At 42.1% G+C, this 24655-nt stretch overlaps 1 protein-coding gene across 3 annotated transcripts in view; it reads right to left on the reverse strand.

Moving 5' to 3' along the window:
- Nucleotides 1-1922: 1922 nt before the first annotated feature.
- NPR3 (natriuretic peptide receptor 3) overlaps nucleotides 1923-24655 on the reverse strand; it is a 73731-nt gene continuing 50998 nt past the window's right edge. For 2 of the 3 annotated variants that reach the window (XM_032337674.1, XM_032337672.1), the window contains 5 exons: nucleotides 17354-17489; nucleotides 11697-11791; nucleotides 9996-10131; nucleotides 8489-8576; nucleotides 1923-7475 (listed from right to left, as the gene is read on the reverse strand). In XM_032337674.1, coding sequence (XP_032193565.1) covers nucleotides 7364-7475; nucleotides 8489-8576; nucleotides 9996-10131; nucleotides 11697-11791; nucleotides 17354-17489 — 567 coding nt within the window. In that variant the 3' untranslated portion in view covers nucleotides 1923-7363. The remainder of the gene's footprint in view (nucleotides 7476-8488; nucleotides 8577-9995; nucleotides 10132-11696; nucleotides 11792-17353; nucleotides 17490-24655) is intronic. The other variant, XM_032337673.1, reaches the window with a different exon arrangement.

The following is a 24655-nucleotide window of genomic DNA, read 5'->3' on the forward strand; positions in this document are numbered from 1 at the left end:
TGGTTTGGAATGGGGCCACTAAGGAAGTAATTAAGTTAAGTGAGGTCACAAGGGTGGGGCCCTGATCTAATAGGATTAGTGTCCTCCTAAGAAGAAACTCAAGAGCCGCTGCGTCTCTACTTGTCTGCCTATCTTGTGATGAGAAAAACAACTTTTGTTTTGAGCTGCTGCTGCCTAGGCATTTTACAGTATGATAACCCTACTCACATCCACAGATAAGGACTTTAATTTAGGAGAGTCCTGCCATTAGCCCCTGCCTTATTTTTCACAAATAACCATTTGGAGTTAAGCCTGTGAAAAGTTAGTGACCTCTGCCCCTCCTACCTTATAAATAATAGATGCTTGCTACCCAGCTATCTCTCTTTCTTTAAAGATTTTATTTATTTATTTGAGAAAGAGAGATCACGAGCAGGGGAAAGGTAGAGGGAAAGAGAGAAGCAGACTCCCTGCTGAGTGGGAGCCCAATGTGCATCTCGACTCCAGGACTCCAGGATCATGATGTGAGCTGAAGGCAGATACTTAACCTACTGAGTGACCCAGGCGCCCCTCCTGCTGTCTATCTCATGCTGACTCATGACCAGGGACAGAGGATGGCCTGCCCCCTCCCCCACTCCCCTCATTGCATTTCCTGCCCTCCACACCCTATTTCTGGGATTTGTAAGTAATAAATCTTGTGACTTTACTCCCTCTCTGTGAGTATATTGAAACCTGGACCTTCCATCAAAAGAACCCCAAGATCTTCACTTCCCCAAAGTGTGAGCTCTAAATGCTAAGGGAGTTAGTTACCTGGCAACCCTGTGTGGGGCCTCGTGCCTCCTCATTCGTCAGATGGTACTTTGCCTGTTGTTCATCCAGTACACTGGCTCAGGCTTCCCAGCACATACCTCTCTCTCTCTCTCTCTCTCTGCACACATATGCACCCAGGAAAGGACACATAAGAGTACAGCAAGAATGCAGGCATCCGTAAGCCAAGAAGAAAGTTCTCACCAGGAACCAAAATAGCAGACATCTTGATCTCGGACTTCTAGCCTCCAGAACTGTGAGAAATACGGTTCTGGTTGAAGACCCCCAGTCTGGTATTCTGGTGTGGCAGCCCCAGTGGACTGAGACATCCGATGTTTCCGGGAGCTTTCCAGGTCCCACCCTTCAGTCGTGGCAGGCCCTCCCACAGCCCTCCCCCAACCCCCATTCCCACCTCCAGTCCAGAATCACATCCTGCCCAGAATCCTCTCCAACCTGGGCACCCTGCATGGATGGCCTTTGTGGTGGTCTCCTGGGACTTCACCAACAGTGGCAGCCACAGCACGACTGATGGTAGTCAGTCCAAGTTTCAATATACTCACAGAGAGGGAGTAAAGTCACAAGATTTTTACTTACAAATCCCAGAAATAGGGTATGGAGGGCAGGAAACATCATTCCAACCATGAGAATGGCTGTGTTTCTCCAGCTTAAAGTGAATCATAAATAACTTTCTAGATAATGAGGCAGCTTTTTACAACCTCAAGGCAACTGGAGATGCTTGAGGCTAGTCAATTTGCCTAGTCTGCTAGAACCCGAGAAGCTCTCCAGAGTGACAAAAGTGACTTAGGGCCTCTTCCAACCGGGCAAGGGACATCACAATATGAGTCACCAAGGCCAACTGCATAACTATGTAGATGCAAGATAACAGTATCCCTGAAGAGTTCTTTCCTTACCTGCCAGTTCAAGGTTCACCACTCATTATAATAGATAGTTTTCTTATTTCTATAAACGTCCCTTTGCTGGACAGAAATTCTTGAGTTCTTCCATGGGTACCATTCAAGGAGTACAGTCCACCCCAACCACTAACTGACCTTCACTTCCACTCATCCTAGCAAAACAGAAAGTCCTCAGAGACTATGGGTATGTGCAGTGTATGTTAGTTGAATTATAAACAGGAAAAGTTTTCTGTGGGATGTATTTTTAATGAGAACACATTGTTATACTGTGAGCATGTGGCATTCTTGCTTAAGAGAAACATTTACAAGAACACATACACATTTATATCCAAACACCAAACCGAGTAGATATGTTAAATGACCAGTTTGCATCAGAAATAAAATATATTATACAAAACAGGGGTTATATCCACAGTCATTAATTTTCATTCTCTACACAAAACAATAAATTAAATCACATTATATGCAGATAGTTCTACTTACATTAGAATAATAAATGGTAGCTTGTGCAGCTTTTATTTTACTTTTCTACCATACTCATGGTAGCTCTGTATTGTTTGGTAGTCCTATATTTAAAATAACCACGAGTAATATGGCCCAGAAGAGAAGGGCTGCGGAAGTAATCCTTCACGGTATCTATTCTGTGTCCTCTTGGTTTCAGTACTCACCATTGCATGAGGAACAAAGCTCAGATTCCCAGGACCCAGCAGAAAAATTCTACAAACTCACAGCATCTTCAGGTTGCTGAGGGCACCCCCATTGCTGTCTTGCAAGACGCACCACTTTGGAAGATGCTTTGAACTTACAATGGGCACCCCCATTGTAAGATGCACCACTTTGAACTTTTTCAGATGTTGGCATTAAATAATAAATAGGCCATCCTGTTTTGAAATCCAAATTTTCCTCTTTCTCGACATTTTCTGCTCAATTACTGTGTGCTATCACAGCTTTGTTCCCCTAGCACATAAAAAACAATTTGGTAGTCCATGTGACAATGTACACCCTTTGTGGAAGGGCCCTTTATTCCTGTGCATAAAATTTAGGTCTTTAAACGTGTGACTCAAAGAAGAAGCATTTTTGCTGACTCTGAATTTGGCTTATTCACATCCGTCCTCTAGGAATCATTCCACTCCTGATCCATCAAAGAGCTGTTATAACATATGGATTTTTACTTCTGATATTCAGCTCCCATTGAAACCCTTTCACCATGTTTGAAGTAGCTTAAAACATGAACATTAACAGCATCAGCTGGTTTAGAATTGCTTTACCTTTGGTATGAATTAACATTAGTGGTTAATGACAAATTTGAACAAACTCCAATCTAGCCCCTTTTGAAAGTCATTTTAATCCCTAGAGTCTAGCTGTGGGGTATGCCTGCAAGAGACAGTCATGAGAGCTACATGCTGAAAACCAAAACAAAGCTTGTTGGAATATAGGCACATCACAGGCTTGTCCTGCCCCAGAGCGTGTGCCATCAAGTTAGCATAAGGGTTTTGATCCAAAGCCAGCTACGATCCTATAGGCAGCACTGTTTTGTGCTCTTTCCCTCTGAGGAAGTACAGGGTTCCTACTCACAAGTTTCTACCTGCATGGGCCAGACGCCGAGGCATCTTTGGAGCCACAGTGCATGGCAGGGGCTGGGGGTAAGGGAGAGCCATGGTGGCGGTGGGGGTGAGGGAGAAAGGGGTGGTAAGCACAGGGGCTGCTTTCCGTGCCACTCTCTTCTGTTTCTTTCCCAGGATCGACTCCCGACTCTTCTGGCTGGGTGTGTCCCAAGCTTCTTGCTGAGTCTGGCTGTTGAAGATGGGCTAAATAATTGGGTATTCTGTAGTTCTAAGCATCAGCTGAAAAAGAAACAGATCCTTCTGAACAGCACCTTCTCGCTTTCTATGCTTCCATGCTGCCCCCAAAGCATTATTTCATGTTTTCAGACAGCTCCAGTTTTTTCCACTGAAGAAGAAATTCCTCCCATTTTCAACTTCTCCATGAAGTGCTAACCACCAGGGACATTATTAAGCAGAACCCGTGAAATATCAATCGAGAGCCCGAATTTGGGTTGCTGTTTGGTTTTATACTGTATCCACTCAGAATCTGGGTTCTTTGTGTCCCAAGAAATGTAAGTATGCATTTCTTTCCATGTATAAACACTCCCTTAATACTGGTGGTATAATATTTTATTTGGCCTCCTACAGAGACTTCCACAAGTAGCCCTGTATACTCACTCACTCACAAGAAGGGGGTGATGCCACGGGAAGCTAATTTCTGCATTGTCACTGTATGAGATCTAGACAATAGCTTTGATGTCACTGCCAACAGCACATCTTACACTTTCAAAATCAGTAGCAACCAGAAGGAAAGTGGTACTGGGGACAGAGGGGACACAGGTACCTTGAATAAGTTAAGAACCCTAGAACCTGTGAACAGGGAGAATGATAAGACATTCTAAAGCAAAACTCTGAATCTTAAGGAAGAGGAGAAAAGGAGACATTCTCTTTCCATGCATTTCTCTTCTCTCCATTAAATATAGCTTCTGAAATGTTAAAATAGAAAAAAAAAAAACCTATTTCAAAGCCTATGGAACTATGGCTGTGGTTCAGGAAAGGACAAGCTGACAGTTCTGTGAAATGTAATTTGTAGGGCTTCCTCATGGAAACTGTAGTCAGTCTGGGAGAAGATATGCACTTTATCCAGAACATTATTTCTGGATAGAAGTAATCATTTGGAGAAAGCTTTTATTTTTGAATCCGGGGGGAAAAAAAAACTAAGCAGGTGAAATGATGACCATAAAATCTATACTTATTTCCAGCACCATGGGTATATACAAAGCGTATATACTCATTTTGACCTATGTAACTATCAGCTTGTTTGGCCAGATGAGAAAATAGTGATGAAGTTTCCCTTCTGAAATCTGAGTGCCCTAGATTTCAGGGTAAAAATTTATAGGGTGATTTAAGAACTAAAGCCCTATTTATTTTACTGTATGATATGTGGCTTCAGGTGGAGTACAAATGACTAGTTGTCAAAGATGCTGCTTAGCTGTAAGGAAATCAAGTCCCGGATTATAATCTCCAGAGGTCTTAACCCAGGGCACACTTACACCGAACACCTACATTGCAGCAAAGTTTTCCAACTTAATTTCCAAACATTTCCAACTTAAACTTAACGGAGTTTTGGTAATTCACATGATGACTTTAAGGAGGAAAGAAGTGAAAACAGACATGTAAATAAATAAGCAATCAATCTCAAGAACTCCCAGAATGGTTTTAACGGAATGGGATGGCATCTCATGACTTAGTCCGCCATTTTAAAAAAACTAAAATCTCATGCCACCATTTTATCAGGGGATATAATATTAAATTTAGAACTATTCCTCCACCTAAAGTAGAAATAAAAGATATTTGCTTTAAAAATGTTACAGTTAACGGGCCCCTATATTAATTCCAGAAAGGTGAGAAATGTTTATGTCCAAAGATGACAACCAGGTAGAATGATCTTCCCCCTGTAATAAGCACATAGGCTTGAATTTTAAACTTTTTTTCACAAACACAAGGTAGTATGAAGTGAATAGCTCAAAAATATATTGAAAACATCATTGATAAATAAAAATGAGAGAGAACTAAGTTCTCAATTCACACACAGAAAAAGATGGATGCAAATCTTCCATTCTGTTTTCACTTTGAGGAGTCCTGAGTTGTTAAATGTTTTGCTTTCCTAGATTTTACTCCCCAAACACTCTTCCAACGTTGGAATTTCTGGAGCTTGCCTTTCTTGCCTTCTTTCGCCATCTTTTTTGGAAGTCAGCACTTTTTCCATTGCATCCACCATGGAGAACTACAACAAAGTCATTTTGGCTGATCATAGCTCATTCGGTTGTCATGCTCTCCAGCTGCCTGAATCTCATTTTTTAAATGTAGAGGGGAAATATGCCTCACACAGAAATAACCTATTCACGGAAATAACCCATTGGCTGGTTGAAGTAGGAAGGGCAGAGGCAGACGCTTCCAGGGAAGCAAGCTCAGGCCAGCTTCCAAGATACACAGCTTTCCCTCTGCCTGCCTCCACCCCCACCCGTGTGAACTACGACCTCCATCACGACCAAGGACTTGCTTGAACTCCCCTATTTTCTTCCCTGTACGTGATCTTTTATAGCCACTAAGGTCATTTTAAAAACTATTTTTCAGATGTTCAAACTGTTACTGAGGAAAGCCCCTAGTGACATAATTACAACATGGTATGTTAATCTGCCAACTCTCTCTTCTTCTCTATTTTCTCCATAAATTATCAGCAAAAATGGCAACCTGAGTTTACACCTACGTGCAGAGTAGTGAGTGCAGGTAGATATTCAGTAAATACTTATTTCACTTTGTTCAAATATCTTCTATCTACACTTCACCTGCTATTACGCAGGTTATTAGTAGATGACGCTAAAGCTTTGTGGAGTCCACTAAAAAGGAGCAGAGTAGCTACTTAGATTCCTTCTTTTAACCAAAATATCACTGAATCTTAGTAAAATGTCATATATGCATTTTTAGAGTTATCCTTTCTGTGCTTACTGTCAAATGTTAGTACTCTATAAAGTTGTTCTTAAGGGAAAAAGGGCTGCCTTAAAACCTAGTTAATTCCAATAAACTCCACCCTTTACCTGGAAACTCATCATTTGACCAGAACTAGAAGAGGTCTATCCCTAAAATAACTTTGCACTTAAAGCAGGTAAATCAATGTCCTCCAATAGAGTGTGTGATCTGAATACATGCCTAGATCTCTGTAATTAAAGCAGCAATTGGCATTTGGCTGTGACCAAGGGGATAGGGAAACAGGGAGAAAAAGAGAAGCCTCTTTCATCATTGCTGGTTTGTTGCACACTTTACCCATGCTTTTAAAATATAAGTGGAATTTAATCTTCAAAATGAAAAAATAGACACATTTTCTAATAGCAAAATATAAGATTAAAATACCTAAAAATAAAATGTTAGTGTGAAATAGGGCTATTTTTTTTTACATTAAAAAGTGAAATATTTTAGATTTGTTTTTCTTATATAAATCCTCTTATCTTAGTAATAGTTACAACTTTCCAGAATAGCTTTTATGAGACATTAAAGGAGACAGGCCAGAAATCCTTTTTGGAGATATGAAGTCAGGACCTGAATATATACATTGGACAGAGCAGTCCTTAACTTCAAATCTGTCCACTTGCACTAGAAAAAGGGACACTGTATTTCCAACATTGAGATTTTTCATTACATTTTCCTCTTTTTGGATGTTAAATTCTTTCCAAGAATATTCTACTCGTAAAAATGATTTTATTCTAGCTATAAAACATTTCATTTCAGAAAACCACATTTTTGTAGCCTTATATGAAATGCCCCCAAAACCATCAAAATATGGAGACATCAGATTTCCAAACATAAATCTAATCATATGCCCTTGAATCAGTAGGAACATTTAACAGAACGATGTTGTATTCTCATACTTGTTTGTCATGAGGTGAAAGCCCGGGAGGCATATGGTGACTCAAAATAGTTCCTGAGCTTCTAAAGAAATTTTACAACGAAATGACTAACTGCTTAAAAGAATGAGTTCTTCAAGAGTGTCCCTTCTGTTCCATTGATGTCTTTCATCCCATCTATCTCCTTAAAGAATCTCGGGCCGAAAGAAAAGGCTTTCTTTTAAGCCACTGAAAAATGGGATCTGATGGAGTCTTCCCGTAACTCTCGATGTTTTCCAGCGTTACTTTCTTCTTGCTGGCTTCGCCTCTCAATGGTTATTCTGTATTTCTTCCTGGGTAAGGGGAAAGCGAACGCAGTAATCAAACCTCACTTGGCTACAAAATACTATGGTTTCTCTTACAAAGAATGCCCCCAAGGGACATCTGGGTTTGGGCTGATAAATGAGAAATGACAGAATATGAGACCCTGGTCAGAGATTAAAGCAGTGTGGCCCCGAGGCGTTGTGCCCTTATTCAAGGAGGAAAATTGGCATGCTCTCTGAAATGCCATAGAACAAGCCCTCCCCTTTTTCCCTGGGTGCCTTGTGGGTTAAGTCTTGTCTATTCTGCCACAGAAGCTCTCCCTAACTCCCAGGATATGCCCTAGATAAAGACCAGATTAAGCGTACTGTGACCAAAGGAACAGGAATACAATTGTTCCCGCAAAGAGTCACGTACACCCGGGGTAATAGTTCCCTACAGAAATGAAGACATCTTGGTCTAATGACTTGAGACAAAGCCACAAACTCAACCACAAAAGATTACAGAGGAAGGGACGGCCCTCATGATTTGGGACTCTGAGTACCTTGAACACACATAAATGTTACAATTTTACAAGCTTCGGGGCTTAACCACAGTGACAACTAAATGTGCGGATTCTCCAAGGACTGTGCCCAGTGCAGCCTGGGCATGTGGACTGCTCAGAGCTGCCTCCTCCTTTTCAGAAGGTGAACCCAGACTCCTCTTTCTGAATTGGAGGAAGAATAAGAATAGGCAAGTTGCTTTGCCATTGTCCAGATTCTCTCTCCACTTACACATTTGGTGGATGGTAGGAATTTGCGTCAGAATATTTGTGATCAGAGGAGAGTCTTGGCTCTGTGGCCCACAAGGGGAAGCAGTACAAAGCCCTGACCGCCAAACCAAAAGGGTCGTGAAGACCGTCACAAAAGAACAGCTTCATTCTTTTAACCGTCATGCTTTTGGGGTAAGAGCAAGATACGGAACAGTCACAAGGACGACTGTGCAAAGGTGAGTGACCAAGGCAACAGAGGAGAGTGAATTTTAAAATTTGATAAAGCATCCTAACCTGAAAAAGTAGAAGGCCATTAACAAGCCAGCTCCTAGTAAGGCCCCCACAACAATTCCTGTCACTGCCGATTCTTCTAGGCCACCTGCTTAAAAAAGAAACATAGATAATCAGAGTGCATTTGGAGAAACAGAGATGTTTCAAGTTTTAGTCATTGGGAGATGCATCTCAATTTTCTACTTGTGGCAAATTTTCCTTTTTTTTTAAGAAAGACTTTCTAGGGTATCCTGCAGCTTCTTTTCTTTCTTTATTTTTTTTTTTTTTTTTTTTTTTTGCCAAGTGCAAAGCTTAAGAGGCATTTCAGAAAGAACTATGGGAGAACAATGGGAATAAAGCAGTTCAAGAAAGATCTGAGGAACACTGGAAACAGGTTTTCAGGTACGTCTGTCCTCTCTTGAGCTCCTAGTCAGAGAAGACAACTGGACAGACCATGGGACTGACCCAGCACATTTTATTATCACAGATGGGTGATGACACTTCAAAGTGCTAGAAGATTTGGTGAAAAATGCATTGGGCTGATATTCTGTTTTTAGATGTTCTCTCACCAAGGCCGGAGTTTCATGTCAAAATGTCCTATATAGCTTTGTGAAAATGTGAATAACAATCTGAAACAATCGAGTGCAGTAGCGTCCCAGTTATTATATAAACACGATAAACAGCTAGCCTTTATCTAAACAAGGTAGTGTCAGCTTTTAATGCATTATCCCGTTTAATCCTTTTTTTTTATTTCGCATACGGGCAGACTGAGGTTTAAAGATATAGAGGAACATTCCTAGGGTCACAAACCACTAAGTGATAGGGCAGGATTTCAAATCCATGCCCAGCAACTCCAGACTATCCTTAACATAGGTCTGCCTTACTCCTTTCCATAATTATCGCATAAACATAAATAGAGCAGTTTGAAGCCTGGCCCCAAAATAAAGAGCATTCTATGTTAGCCTAAAGTGACTAATTGGCCTGAAGGATCGATTTCACTTGGTTCTCCTTCATTAGCTTCTCTCTAAAGCAACAATTTCCACTAAGTTCCTATTTGTAAGCTCCTTGTGCGAATGTCCACTTGCTTCTGAATTTATGACAAAGCTTCTAGTAAATAGCATGTTTTACACTGATTTGCCAATTTGTAAATTTAAGGGGTATTTAAGGGACATTATCTGTTCGGTTCCGAGGAGTAGGAGGACACCTACAAACTCTGAATCAGAATGATACTTGCTACACATTTAATATTGGATCTTTTTATTTTCCCTAAGTGGGCATCTCAAATGTGAAGGGATTATATTATGAATAGAGGTGTGATAATAGGGAGAAGGCTTTTACCATTTTGAAAAAAGAAGAAAGCCCTAGAAAGTGGGCTGCCAGTACGTAAACTCTTCCCATGGGTTTCACAACATCAGAGAAAGCAAGCTGAGCTTTGAGAACATGAGCTCCTAGATAGCATCTGCCTTTTAAATTTGCATCATAGTGACAGGGTAGACGGTGAGATGCAGAGCAATTAAGTCTCTAAACTTACATGATTTGCAAGGAGAGCTGTTTGTATGCTCCACAATTCTGGTCTCATCTATTCTCAGTTTTAAAGGTCCCCAAGGATATTTGACATTCGGCCGCATTTCAAAACGACCTTCTTTTCCAAAGTAATCACCAATGACCTACGTAAAAGCAAAAAACAAATGTGCAAACTCAAAGCTCAAAGTTCTCTGTTTCCAAAGGAGGCATAGGACAGGCACCCCCTATCACACTGACCACAATGATGTCTTTTTGAGGACTTTGTAAATCAAGATTTGCAGGCAGTAATGGTGCTTTTAATGGTCTGCATAATTTAGGGAGAACAGTGTCTCCCCATGGTGGGAAAGTGGTTCTATAGAAAACAATAACCAGAATTTAAGACTTTTCTCTTGTTCGTCGGAGGGGCTGCTGCTTCCTGCATCTGCCGTCCGCCGCAGAGCAGCCCACGAGGTCAGCCATTTGTAAAGCCCAAACTGCTTTCAGGGATATGGGAGAAAGTCAGACATCATGACCAGAGTAAGCCATCACAGGTGTATGGCCTCATACCTCTCAATCAGCTGGGCATAGAAAGAGTCAAAAGGGAGGCACCTGGGTAGCTCAGTAGGTTAAGCATCTGCGTTGGGCTCGGGTCATGATCCCAAGGTCCTAGGATGGAGCCCCGAATTAGGCTCCCTGATCAGCGGGAAACCTGCTTCTCCCTCTCCCTCTCTGCTCCTCCGGCTTGTGCGTTCTCTCTCTCTCAAATAAGTAAGTAAACTTTTTTTTTTTTTAAGAGTCAAAAATATCTTTTAGGAACATCCTGCTTCCCCCTTCTCTGGCTAGAAGATTAGTTCATGACTTCGCAAATTACCTTTCCAGACTGAACTCTTTTTCAACTGGCTCAGTATTCTTTGTTGACTCAATTCAAGGTTTGTCCCCAGTTTCTGATTCAAGCAGAACTTCCACCAGCTATCTGAGCCCTGATCTGGAAGTACCTTCCCCCACAGGTTCTCGGGATCTGTTTCTCTTTTTTCTGGGCACCAGTGCACTACTGCTAAGTGACCTGTGACATCTCCCCTATCTCTCTGGAAGGAGACCCAGCAAGCTTCCACAGGCTAGTTCATGTCATAGTAAAAAGCATTCTAGATAATCACCAAAATCTAACGATCTCTGGAATGTGCTGAGCACTCACCAAGTACTTGACACAGATTCCCTCCCAAATGCTCACAACGGCCCTGCAAAGGACTATAGCTATCCACCGTTCATGGAGGGAGAGACTAGAATGCCCATGAAACCCAGACCACCCCAAGGGTGAAAAAAATCTTTCAGGAAATATAGCAAGTGCCAGGTTCTGCTGGCTCTGCTCCTGCCACAAAGGCCCATGTGCACGAGGAGAAAGGCACCAAGACCATTATGCCAGGGCCCATCAAGTGCTATGGGAACATCAGCTCTGAATGAGAGGCATCAAAGATACACACTTTGCCACTGGAAACATATGATTTGCCCACTTCGGGTAAACAAGGGACTGTTTCTTGAAATCGTCCAGGATATCCTCAAGCAGAAGTAAGCCCTCCCTACTCAGAAACTCCAAAATTTTCAGTTTATTCTTATTTGGAGGCTGTGTTGGGGACGGCTGTGTTGTGGACAGCTGTTTGGACACCAGGACAAATGCATTCCTTGGAATCTCAATAAGCAGGAGGAGCAGTGAGGCAGGGGGTCATTGGCTCACCTCCTGGGTGCCCGCTTCCGGGTCTGTCATAGCAATCACGGAGAAATCCCCGTACCGGTCTCCATTGGCATCTATGGACACCTGGCCAGCAATACCTAGAGGACGAGATGGGAAGAACTCCAAGTTAGTGATTTCAAAGACCTTCATCAGCCAACAGAAACAAGAAAATGAATTGACAGGATTCTTTAAACAAACTCATGCCGCAGGGGATCTCATCAGACTCTGAGCATTTTTGTTGGCATTTGGAAAGACATTGTAATTTCATCTGTGTCTGCATTCCTAAATTCTTAACATTTCTCCATTTAAAAATGAAGAGAAAAAGAAATAAATGACCTTCTTTGGGGAATATGTTTTTAAAAAAATGGATTAAGGCTAATCCTGAAAGCAGCATGCTTGTCCCAGAGTTTTGTATTTATTAAAAACAAAAAAAAAGAAAGAAAGAAAGAAAAAGAAAACCTGCAAGGAGAGAGGCTGGAGGTATGGCGTGCTCCTAGACTCGTCACGAGTATGTGTTATCACTGGCCAAACATTATAAAAGAAAACTCGTTCTAGGCCCAGGACTCCGAGAATGTGCTTCATTATGGGCTCCAGAGATGCCCGGGAGAGCTGAGGGCCTGCTTCACGGGTCACGGGAGCCAAGAGCTAAAGCAGAGCTGGTCTTTACCTCACTTGTGTTCATTCTGTTTTGTTTTGGGTTTTTTGGTACTGTTTTTTGGGGGGTTTCCCCCAGTTTTACTGAGCTATCATTGATACACATTGCTGTATGAGTTTCAAGCATATGGCACAAAGGTCTGCCTTTTATGTATATTGTGAAACGATGACCACGTTAAGCTTAGATGACACCCACCATCTCCCAGAGACACATGAAGTCATTCATTGTTTATCCAGATGAGTTCGAAGCTGGCATTAGGTGCTGAATTTAATGCTGCCACTAAGACAAAGACGAATGGACAGGTTCCCCACCCACGAAGACACAGGCAGCCTGGACTAGGGATTTCTACCTACATCTATTTGAATCCTAGCTTCCACGGTTATGAGCTCTGTGACCGTGGGCAAGGACTCAGCCCTCTGGGCCTCAGTCTCAGGACCGCTGAAGAGGCACACTGGCACCTCCCAGCCAAGAGCCTGTCAAGATGATTAACTGAGCCAGGACAGGTCGAGTACTTCCGCTATAGGTGTAAAAGACATCAGCTGTTCTCTTCTGCTATTGTTACTGACAGTGGGCCTAGAATCTTGGAGGGGACACCTGATGTGCCCACACCACTCCGAGAAGGAGCTGGCATCTAGTTGGAGACTCAGTAAAAGAGCGGTCTTTTATAGGAATGTGAATGAAGTAAGTCCATGACTTAGACAGGCAGCCATCAGGGAATGGCAGTTTGCGCACCAAAAGGCCAGCCCTGTTAGTATTTAAAGGCATGGAAGCCGAAAGGAAGCAAAGGGACCAGGACGTTCTAGGGGAGGTGGCCCAAGAGGAAGGAAGCAGTGGGGAAAAGGCAGCCCTGAAAGCCCACACAAAGGATTTGACTTTGCCTGGCCAGCAACAGTGGCTTAGACAGTAATCAGTGAAAGCAAAAACGTATCATTAGTTGATATTAAATTTATCTGCATTGTAATTTTCATTAACTAAGTAAGAGAATGCATATGTCAGCCACATCCTAATTAACTAGGGCTATCTCTTTTCTTTCAATTTAGACCATAATAGAGTTCAATGTAATTCTTAGTTAGTGTTTCTATTGATTTGATTCTCTCCGGAAGTAAAATGAATGTCTGGGAAAAGGGATCTCAAGGGAAAGTTCCATCCTCTGGTGTGGTTTGGAGAGGGCAAGTATTTGGGTTTACTGTCCTTTGGGTTGTGGTTTGAAGGCCCACTGGTTTTTCCAGACTTTGGTCTACTTTGCCACAAACAGAATGGAGCTACCATTCATCTTGATTTTTTTTTTCTGGTCTTTTTAATATAGACTGGTTACAAATGATACACCAATCTCAAACTTGTTTATCCTTGACAATCTATACAACTTTTAAGAATGAAATGTCATTTTTAAAAATCATATTTATCTCCAAACATATTGCCTAGCCAAAACCATCTGTCATTCTGTTCAGAGGTGTTTATAAAGGTGTGTTCTGCTAAGGCTTTTGAAGAGTATTTTATAAAACAAGGAGGCCCTCGTAATCCAAGACCTCATTACACTTTAAGCTATTACAATTCTGCCAAGAAATGGGGTGAGAACCCTCAGGGTGGCCGATTAGCAAGTGAGACTTCACCTGAGCGTATTGTGTTTAAGGTGAGATTGTCGGGCTGACAGCAAAATTTTCCTGTACATAAGGAATGAGACTTCCCACCCTCATTTCTATGGGCCTGTCGTGGACCTCAAGGCTTGGCCACAGTCCTATTTACCTTGTCACTCTGACCTGTCACACAGAGAGGAAATTCAGCTTCTTCCCAGGCCATTTATTAAGAGCCTTGAGAGATGGTCATAGGTTTCACGGTAATAAAATCTAAATTTGTCAAATAACATCCAGAGTATTTTTCCCTTGACAATTTAATGGCCATGTACGAAATGACCATTTCTCAGAGTTCTCTTGGGGACTACCCTCAGATTGATTGTTTAGCAAATAAAATGGGCTTTCCAAACAATTCAAGTTCAGTTGGCTTCAGTTGTCTTTACATTGGCTTCAAGTATCTTCACAGGTAAGATTCTAACTTTGGACGGAACTGTATCATCGATTGCTCTAGGACTCACTTCACATTGCCGGTGTGACCTAGTCCTAGAATGGAAGCATCAGGATGAGCTATGGGAAAATTTCGTCCATGCCCTCTAGACAAAACTTCATTCCAGCCCTTGTGGGCACCTGCCCTTCCCTTAACAACCTCCTTCAGAAGCCCAAGAACAAATGACCACACCATGAAGTGAGCAACGGCTAAGAACGGGATGTGGCCGACCGAGGTTGTGTCCACACAAGCCAGTTTCTCAGTGTATTGGGCACAACTTCTGGGAAATTTGACTCTGTCCTAACATGCCCCCTGCATTATCCTATTTGATTCCAGCTCCTCAACTGAAGCAGTCAGAAGTTGAGCAAGACCATCCTAGAGGCTTATTGGTTCACGTCCTCCAATCTGTCTAAAGTTAAAGTAAATGTCACTCTAGTTTCGAGTAAGATGCGGCATTTGCTAAAGCCACCCAGGAGAAATTAAATCCAATTGTCACCATAGCTACTGCCCAGACAGCTGGAACACGACCCCTCAGCACTGTCCTGCCATTTCTAATAAACAAGGACAGGACGAGGCCATGGAGTGCATTGAAGTCCCAAATGAAAAAATATACATATGGACCCCAAATCCAGGCTTGACAGTACTTGTTCCCATCACCGAAAAATTTCCTTCATTGAACTGCAAATAACTGTAGAAGGGCTCAAGGGAAGAGCTGGTGTGATGCAGGACTGGACGGGCCCCCCTAGGTCATCAGCTAGCCCGACCTCTTCGTACGGGAAATGAAAGAGAAACCAAAATACTGAGTCAGTGACTTGGACGCAGGCCTCCTGACCCTTGGTCCAGCGATCTGTATTCCGTATCAGGGGTTTTTAAATGATACCCATCAGCATACTACACTTTATTTTCCACACAGTCCCATAAGGAACCCCTTTTAAAGACTCCAGAAAGATCACATCCCTCAAAACCTTCTGGTGGCTTTCTCTCTCATGCAGGGTGGAAGTGAAAGACCTCAGTAACCTTCCACATTGACGTGATCCGGCCCCAACTACCTGTCAGACTGGGGCTCCTAATGCACGGCCCCCCATGTACTATGCTCAACTACACAGGCCTCTTTGCCCTCAGCACTCAACACTCTCTCTGCAGGCACACTTAAGGTCTCTGTGTCTGCCGCTCTGTCTAGAATGTTCCCTCCTGAACACCTACATAATTTCTTTCACTTCTCTCACATCTCTACTCACCTGCAACTTTTTCAGAGACCTTGCCTGGCCATGTTCTTTAAATTAGCCATCTCCTCACCCCCTCCTGTCACTTTCTGTCTCCCTACCCTGCTTTATTTTATAGCTCCTGAAATGGTGTATTTATATGTTTATCACCAGTACCCCCACGACCCTGAAAGCTCAGTTAATTGCAGGGAGGACTGCTAAATCTTCTTCGCTTTGAACAGTGCCTGGCACGTAGTAGGTGCTCAAGACTATTGGATGAATGAACTATTGGATGAATGAACGACTGAATGAATATGAAGTTGACAGCTGCATGGCTTCAGCAGCTCTCATTGAGTCTTATGTTAATTTCCCTTGAGTGTGTCAGTGAAGTGAGAGGAAACCAGCACCGTATAGGCTGTTAGCAAGAATTTAGACTAGTAGACCTTTATGGAAGATATTCAGCGATATTTAATGCAATTTAAAAGGCACAAACATACATTTTGACCCAGATATCCCATGACTAGAAATGTTCCCTGTTGGATGCACTCAAAAATATTCATCAGGATGTGTAAGATGCCTGTGATGGCATTTTGTGTAACAGCAAAAACTGTAAACAATTGAAGTATCCATCAAGAGGAGACAGATTAAAGGAGTCCTTAAGCAGCCACATGGTCAAAAAATGTGGAACTACCATTTAAAAATGTGCTGAATCTATGAGTGCTCATATGGCAAATTTCTCTTACTTGACACACAAGTTAAAAAAAGCTGAGATGAAGAGTGGCATACATTATACGATTCCTTTTGTATACGTTTTTTGATAAGATATACAAATGCATATGTGCCGGAAGAAGGCACAAAATATTTTTAGATCGACTTACAGGAAATTGTTAATAGTGTTTACATTAGGGAGAGGGGACTAGGGCAGGAAGGAAAACTTTCACTTTTCATTTTGTACATTTTTGTACTGTTTAACTTTTCCAGCCAAGGGTAATCTCATTCTTATACAATTTTTCATTGTCAACAGAGGTTGTTCAAGTGATGAGATTATGGGCCATTTTTTTGGCATGGTTCTTATACTTCTCTGTTCTTAAGAAAGCCACAGATGATAGTCACCATCTTAAAACTAAAATAAAGGGGCACCTGGGTGGCTCAGTCAGAAGTCTCTGCTTTCAGCTCAGGTCATGATCTCAGGGTCCTCGGAGCAGGGAGCCTGCTTCCCCCTCTCTCTCTGCCTGCCTCTCTGCCTACTTATGATCTTTGTCTGTCAAATAAGTAAATAAAATCTTTTAAAAATAATAAAAATAAAAATAAAATAAAATCACAGACCTTGATTGGACTTGCTTATCATCTCAAACCACCCAGGATTGAACAGATGAATGTTTATCTGGTCTTATTTCTTTTAAAACTGATCACAGAACATTTCACAAACTGATTATTTGTTGTGAATGAGCCTTGTGATAAATTTAATTTGAAGAAGCGTAGAATTGTTATCTAACAACCAGACAGAAATGAGGCACTTCGTGTGTCAGTGGGACTCTGTCAGAGCACTTTCACAAGCTTTATCTCATTTAGTGTTCACAACAAGTCTGTGAGGTGGGTTGATCTTGACCTACTATCCTTACTTGACAGCTGCAAAAAACAAGAAACGGACAAAGTCCCACAGGTGTAAGAGAGAAAAGCAGAACCATGGAAGAAGCAACTGGATCACCTACAGAGTGGTGTTGTCTTACAGACCGAATCCTCACCTTCAAATGTTCTGTTCCAAGTCTGCTGGATAATTTTCCCTCCATCCTTCTTGCTGTAACCAGCTCTGAGTACTTCATGTAAAGCCAGAACATAGAGGAGGATGGCGTCGTGGAATCCTTCAACAAACATGTTAACCTGGAAAAGAAACTCGGGTTGAGTGAGCCCACACACCAATGTCTCAACATTCATGAATAATGTAAGCAAATCAAAGCAGTTAACAAGTTAGACTCAAGGTCCACAAACAGTGGCAGAGATGGGCAGAAGGGTAGCTAACAAGAATCGTGCCTTAGTTTTCCTGGCACTGGATTAGTGAGGAAAACCCTTCCTCAGTTCAAGAATCTGCAGGGCAGACAAGATATTACAGAAGTCGAGGAAATTATAGAAGTCAATGAGGTTGATTGTTCCAAGTATATCCGCCTTTGCCCAAAGATCGCCCTGCATAGCTGCCCCCCTCCTTCCTCACCTCTATTTTCTACCTCAAACCAACCTAAGTCCAACCTCCCCCATGAGGTCTTCGCCAACTTTAACAGTCCCCATGACCTTTACATGCTCTGCATGTGACACTGACTAAAAGAAGAGCACAGATCCATCCATTTAGTTTCAGATACTATTGAAAGCCTACTCTAGCACTGGTATTAAGGATTTAAAGAGAAGGGGGCACTGCCATTTCTCCCTGCCTGGCATCTGTGTCCTCTCTTCCATTGGCAATGGCATCTGTTCTCTTTCCAGTTTGTGTTCTTAGTGGTTCCTGTGATTCTGACCACTCCCCACCCTACCTTTTGACCACTCCCCCCGCTCAAGCTCTAACAACAGGAATTGAAATAGGCTTGCACCACTGGTTTATCCCAGCTAAGTCCTGGATCAAGTAAGATAGTCCTTGCCCTTGAGAAACTTAAGCTTCATGTGAATTTGGGGAAGCTGTTTAATTTCTCTCAGACTTGCTTCATTCCATAAGCACCATTTAAAAGCTCTGATACCATATTTAAACCCACTGAACATTCATTAAACACGAAATGATTAAATACAATCTTGAAGTTGAGGAGCTTACAAATTCTGTACAGAAGTACAAAAAACCAAAAATCAGAACAAGTTTTCTTATTTCAGGAAAAAGTGTCAAGAGTGGAATGCCATGAAGCAAAATGAATTTGGCACCCCATGGATGACCACTGTGAGTCTTTGCAAGGAGGCATTCTATGCCTCATCCCTAGGAAAAGATCCCATATGAAGGGAGACACAACTGACCTGCATCACCTGGTTCAAATACACAAACATTCACAGAAGACATAGCCCAATGTCCAGTACTAGTTGGCCTCATCTCATCCTTAAGCACAGTGAGTCCTATTCTTGTAACTGAAACAAATATTTTGGATTTGCCAAAGCCCAGTGCCAGAGGCAGTTTAGAATAATGGCCTGAACTCAGTGCATAGCTCTGCCACCTTCTAGATGTGTTTCTCCACAACTCTAGGCCTCAGTTTTCCCCCTCTGGAAAATATTAGTACTTATGGGGTTGCTCGTAGGTTCAAGGAATTAATATATATGAAAGACTTCCAACAGTGCCTGACAGAGTCAGTACTCGCTGTTAGGTTTTGGTGTTCTTATTGTCTACATATAGAGAATTATAAACGAGGGATCCTGATTAGTCTTTAATTCCCAATAACAGTAGTCAGAAAATAAGTGATCTACTTACGGTATAACATATCTTATGGACCCATTTTACACTTAATGGAAACTAAGGCTCCTTGCTCATGTTTTAACATACCAATCAGTTCTCTTACTTCCAGAGTGTCACACCCTTAATTCTGCCTAATGATGAAGCATGCAGCCCACACTGGTCAATTCCACTGACCATCTAGGAGAGAGAAGGAGGAAGCATATTCGTTCACAGAAAAGCTCAGAGTTAGCTGATGGACCCAAAGTCTAATCCTGGCCATGACACATTACTTAATCTCTCTACTGTTCATTTTCCTTATTGGCTAAATGAGGGTTTAGTACCTATTCATCCCACAGAGCTCTTCTGGAGATTAAATGAATTAGAGCATATAAAACCTCTTGAAACTCTTTCTGGGACCACTAAAACAAATGGCAGACATCGGCTTTTACTCTTACTCATCAAGCTTAAGTCACAGAGTCATTATTTTCTTAGGCAAAGAATGATAAAGAAATAACATCTCCTGGTCAAAGATAATTTTCTGCTATGGCTATGCTAATTCGTTTTACAAAGGAATAGGAAATTTTCACTTATGCCATGAAGTCATCCTGGCTTGAGAAAGTGTGCATGCTGATGAGTTAGAGTTTTAATAAGTGGACTTAAGCTGTGTAAATTCTCAGGCCATGCTAAAAAATTTTTTCAAAAGATAAATCTATCTTCCCTTTGATAATTATATAAAACTCAGCCTTCTACAAAAGGAAATCCCAGAACCTTGGAATATGGGAGATGCAAGACACCTTAAAAAAGCTCTGGTCTAATCCTCTCCTTCCTTTTAGAACCACCCGTCTTCCTGTACTCTCTAACGGAGGGTTGTTCCCTCTGTACTCCTGGTTCCTGGGGAGCCTAGTATGCCCCTGTTTAAACTGTAAAGTACCAGCTACTGGGTATCAGCTGCCCACTTCTCTCCCTCCTCCTCCTGATTCCTTCACAACAGCCTAACCTAGGGCCTCATGCTGCCATTGGCGACCCAAAGCACAGGATATACGCTCCAGCTCCAACTGCCTTCTGGCCCCTCCTCTTCCTTACTCCTTCCTTACTCCTCTTTCTAACTCAGTTGCCCCCTTTACACTCTCAAATTATCCGGCTGAGAAACGTAATCTTGAATTACACTTTTCCTACCAGGTTTGATAGTAGAAGAGAACAGATAGGTTCTGAACACGTGTCTGAACATAGGATCTGAAAACTCACTCTATCTTGATTTGCAAATGGATCACAAAATTTACCTTCTTTCCCCTCAAAGTGGCTGAGTGTTTCCCTTTCCTGACAAAATTAGCAGGAGAGCTGCTGACCCCCACCCCCAGCCTGCTGCGGGGGAGGTTTCATAACACCTACCTCATAGAACCTCAAGCCAGAAGCAAAACCCTAGAGACCATCTTTTCTCGAGGAGAACATTCTCACATCCACACGTGTTTTTTAAATGGGAGGAAAGCCCGTTAGCACATTATAGACATTGAAAATTGCAAATGCAAAAAAAAAAAAAAAAATTTACTGAGGGAGAAAAAAATCCAGAGTACTAAGCTGCCTTTGAAACATTTTCACTTGACCCCCAGGCTAAAAGGAACAAAGTCATCTGGTATGTCCCCCTGTCTCTGGTCATGACAAAATTTGAACCTCAAAGTCCTGACTGACAAATCATGCTATTGTTACTAATCAAAGAAAATAGGATTCCCTTACCTGAGTATTCCAGTATTGAGCACCATTTCTAGTCAAAAAACTCTTCCTTACTGTCATTAGGCATAAGTCTTTTTTTTATAGATTTTTGTTTATTTATTTGAGAGAGAGAGAGAGAGAGAGCAAGAGAGAACAGAGGAGGAGAGAGAGGGGGGCAGAGAGAGAAGCAGGCTCCCCACTGACAGGGAGCCCAACAAGGGACTCTCTCCTAGGATCCTGGGATCGTGACCTGGGCCAAGGCAGACGTTTAACCAACTGAGCCACCAGGCATCCCATAAGTCTTAATCAAATTCCTAAACACAGCCATTCTCCTTCTAGATGCTAAACAATATAGTTCGTGAGCCCTAAGAGTTTACAGCCTCAACCAAATAGCACCACAGCAACACAAAAACAAAAACACACAGATAGCCTCTACACAAGAAAGTTATGAATTAGACCACAATGAGGGGCGAGCTTCAGAGTAAAAATTGCTTGTGCTATGTATCAAATAAAGCATCTATCATTTAAAAAAATGGAAGTCACTCATCATCTTTCACTCATTCTGGGAGGTTTCCCAAAACAAGGTAATCTGCTGGCACTAACCGTCTCATCCTTTCATCTCCATTCTCTTGATTTTGCCCTCTCTGGTTGGCCAGCAGTGGGTTTTCCAAATGAAGGAACGCCATTTTGCCCCTGGCCTTCCTCTCTGAGAGCACATATCAGCCATGTCTACTAGCATGGGTTGGTTGGTTTTCTTAGATCCTCTATCATGGGAAAAGCTTGTTATATTTTAAATGATCATCAAGAATTGTCATACATGACATAGCTCCTATCTGTGATGGTGAGTGGAGTCTTTCTCATTTCTTTTTGGAGGAGCAAATTCATAGATGAATTCCTTAATGCCTGAGTTCCAAACAAGCAAGCAAGCAAAGTATGCTGCATGCCTCAGCCTCAGCTGTTCTGTAAAGTGAGAGTGAATAACACAACAGTCATCTAGCTCCCCGGCTCATCTGGATATCTGAGAAAGCCTGTAAAGCTCTCAGACGGAGGCTCCTGGGAGAAAGCTACCAAAGTTAAATGCAAGGCTATGCTGTCCTGGGATTTTGCTTGTGGTATTCACATAATTCAAGCATATCACACAGTGGTTCTATCTTCCTTACCACAAACCAATGGTTCCCAGTGCAAATGAGGAAAACTGAGGGTGTTGGGTAACATTTCTCAAGAGGCTTTTGAAAAAGACATGACCCTTAACCTCTCATTCAGTTGAAGGGGAGATGAGGTAAATGGAAATTTTTTTAAAGGTTTATTTATTTATTTTGGAGAGAAAGAAAGAGCACAAGCAGGAGGGGCAGAGGAAGAAGGACAGAGAATCTCAAGCAGACTCCACACTGCGCTCAGAGCCCAACACGGGGCTCAGTCTCACAACTCTGAGATCATGACCTGAGCTGAAATCAAAATTGGGACACTCAACCAATTGTGCCACCCATGTGCCTGAGGAAATGGAAATTTTTATGGTGACAAGGTAAGAAAAGAGATGGGTCTAAGATGTGCCCTTTCTCCATCATAGCAGGAACAATGACAGCTTGACAGCTATAATTAATAATTATATTAATAATAAGATCTTTAAATGAAACTTATCTTGACCCACTGGGCCCCTGTCAATCATGCACAGGGGAAAGAAATGGCCTTGGCATGCTGCACAGATAGGTCAAAGGTTAAAGTATATTATGCATCTGATGAACACTTTACAAGTGGTCTCCTTGTAATAAAAACTGAGATTTCATTTTAATTCAACTTTTTGTTGAATCATAAAATTAAAAATCTATAATTTAGGATAACAGCAAAGATTTCCATAAACCAAGTGACACCATACTTCTTCAACACCAGAAGGAGTTCTCATTCTTCCTGGCAGACACTCCAATGCCTGATCTTCTCTACTGGGCCTGCCTTCATGGAATTCACACTTGGTCACTTGCTTATTTTAGCCTTGAGGAAAGTTAAGTTGAAAATCTAAATCCTTATCCGAGTTGAACTCTGAGGAAATGCCAAGGTCAAGAGTCTTACTAACAACAGTAAGGCAGCACATCAGGGAGAGAGCCAGGGCCCAGCTGTGTGCTTGACTGAAGCATTGCCATCATGTCTGTCAGATTCCTTCCTCCCTATATTCAAGTTATGACTTACATGGGATAGGGGTTTGCCCTAAGTTTCCCAAATGACTCGTCCTATCCTGGGCTCAGATCCACCCCTGTAACAATGCCTACCCTGGATTAACTCGGGTCTTACAGCCTAGACTATGGCTGCCTACAGATAGAAGCAGATTCTCAATATCTATCTATCTATCTATCTATCTCTCTCTCTCTCCCCTTCCCCCTCTCTCAACACAGAATGGATCGTTAAACAAAAGCAGTCCTGGGAAGATCATTAAGTCAAGTTACGATCCCTCCCATGCTACAGCAACTGGCTGACCTTTCAGTGATTGCAGCAGCCGTGAAGGCTAAGCGCAGGCACCACAGTGCTGGCATCTGGCATCCATTTACACAAACACACCTCAGCAAGGAAAGCCACATGGGGCCGCCTTGTAGGAAGCAACAAGGCAGAGGAGGACTCTATGGAATTGGATTCTTTGAACTGCTGGCTGTGGAGCACAAGCAAATGATCAGTGACTCAGAAACATCCCCCCTGCTCATGCAGAGAATTCAGTCATCTGATATATTTGCCCTCTGAATGTGTCACGCTCACGTCATATCCGAATGCTTCTCATCACCCATTACCCTTGAAGGTTTTGTTGAGAAATGCACATACATAATGACATAATTGTCCCTGTCTTACAGATGATCAAGTGAGGGATGTCTGGCCTTGGCCTTGATATCCCACCAGTGCCCCACCAGATAGATGTGCCTCTGGAAAGCCTGATGACCCAACCCCCACAGACAGCTCTGGATACTCACTGGCCTCTCTTCCCAGGGTTATGTGGTCCTATCAGGCACAATGTTGAAATGGATAAATGCATATACCAAAATCCAGTGGGGGAAGGGCTCAGTCAGACAGCAGAACCCTGTGTGGCCTGCAGTGCCTCACAGTACCTCACTTCCAGGAGGTAAGGCCGAGCCAAGACAAGAAGAGGGCAAAGGGAGATGGAGACAGGGAAACACGGGAGGACAATTTCTGGCTTCATTATTTCTGAAAGGCCAAAATCAGAAGGAACATGTAAATTCTAATTTCTCCAACTTGATGACATCCTTTTAAACAGCCTGAGAATTTCAGACCACTTCCCTTGAGTCATCTGGAGATGTGATGGCAAGGAAGAGATGAGCAAAAATCCAGGCTCTGGAGGTTTTTTTTCCCTTGGGGGCGAAGGGGTGAACTTTTGTCATTTCTGTCTTGTATCTTAAAATGAAACATCTCTCTTTTTCTTTAAGCAGTTTCAACGTATGGTAAGGACTGAGCTAAGATCCAGAACCCCAACTCCTAGTTCAAGTATTACTGATTTATTCAATCACTATGAATAGTCAAAAGCTTAATTTTGTTCCATTCTTAATTCAGTTTCCCAAAATGTATTCCATAGAGTAGCAGCATACCTTAAAATGTTAAAGGATGACTCTAGAAATAGCAAGTTTACAAAATGCTAGATTGACAAAGTCAAGCCGTTCTCTTTAATGCCAGGTAATTATTATAACAGCTAACTTTTATTAATCTTCTATGTGCTACTAGGAGCTATGTAAACACTTAAGTTCTATTATATTAAGTCTTATAAAACCTTCATAGATAGGAACTGTTATTATCCCCGAAAGAAACTCTAACTAACAGTCTAACAGAATGGATATATCTTGGTCAATGGATGGGGTCAAGATTCCAGAAAATGTTGGATGGACAAGTTCTTAGTAGGGTTCCAAGCCTACTGCCTAGTTATAACATTTATCCTATTGACACATATGTTCAGCCA

The sequence above is a fragment of the Mustela erminea genome, chromosome 3, assembly GCF_009829155.1.
Source record: "Mustela erminea isolate mMusErm1 chromosome 3, mMusErm1.Pri, whole genome shotgun sequence".
NCBI classification, from domain to species: domain Eukaryota; kingdom Metazoa; phylum Chordata; class Mammalia; order Carnivora; family Mustelidae; genus Mustela; species Mustela erminea.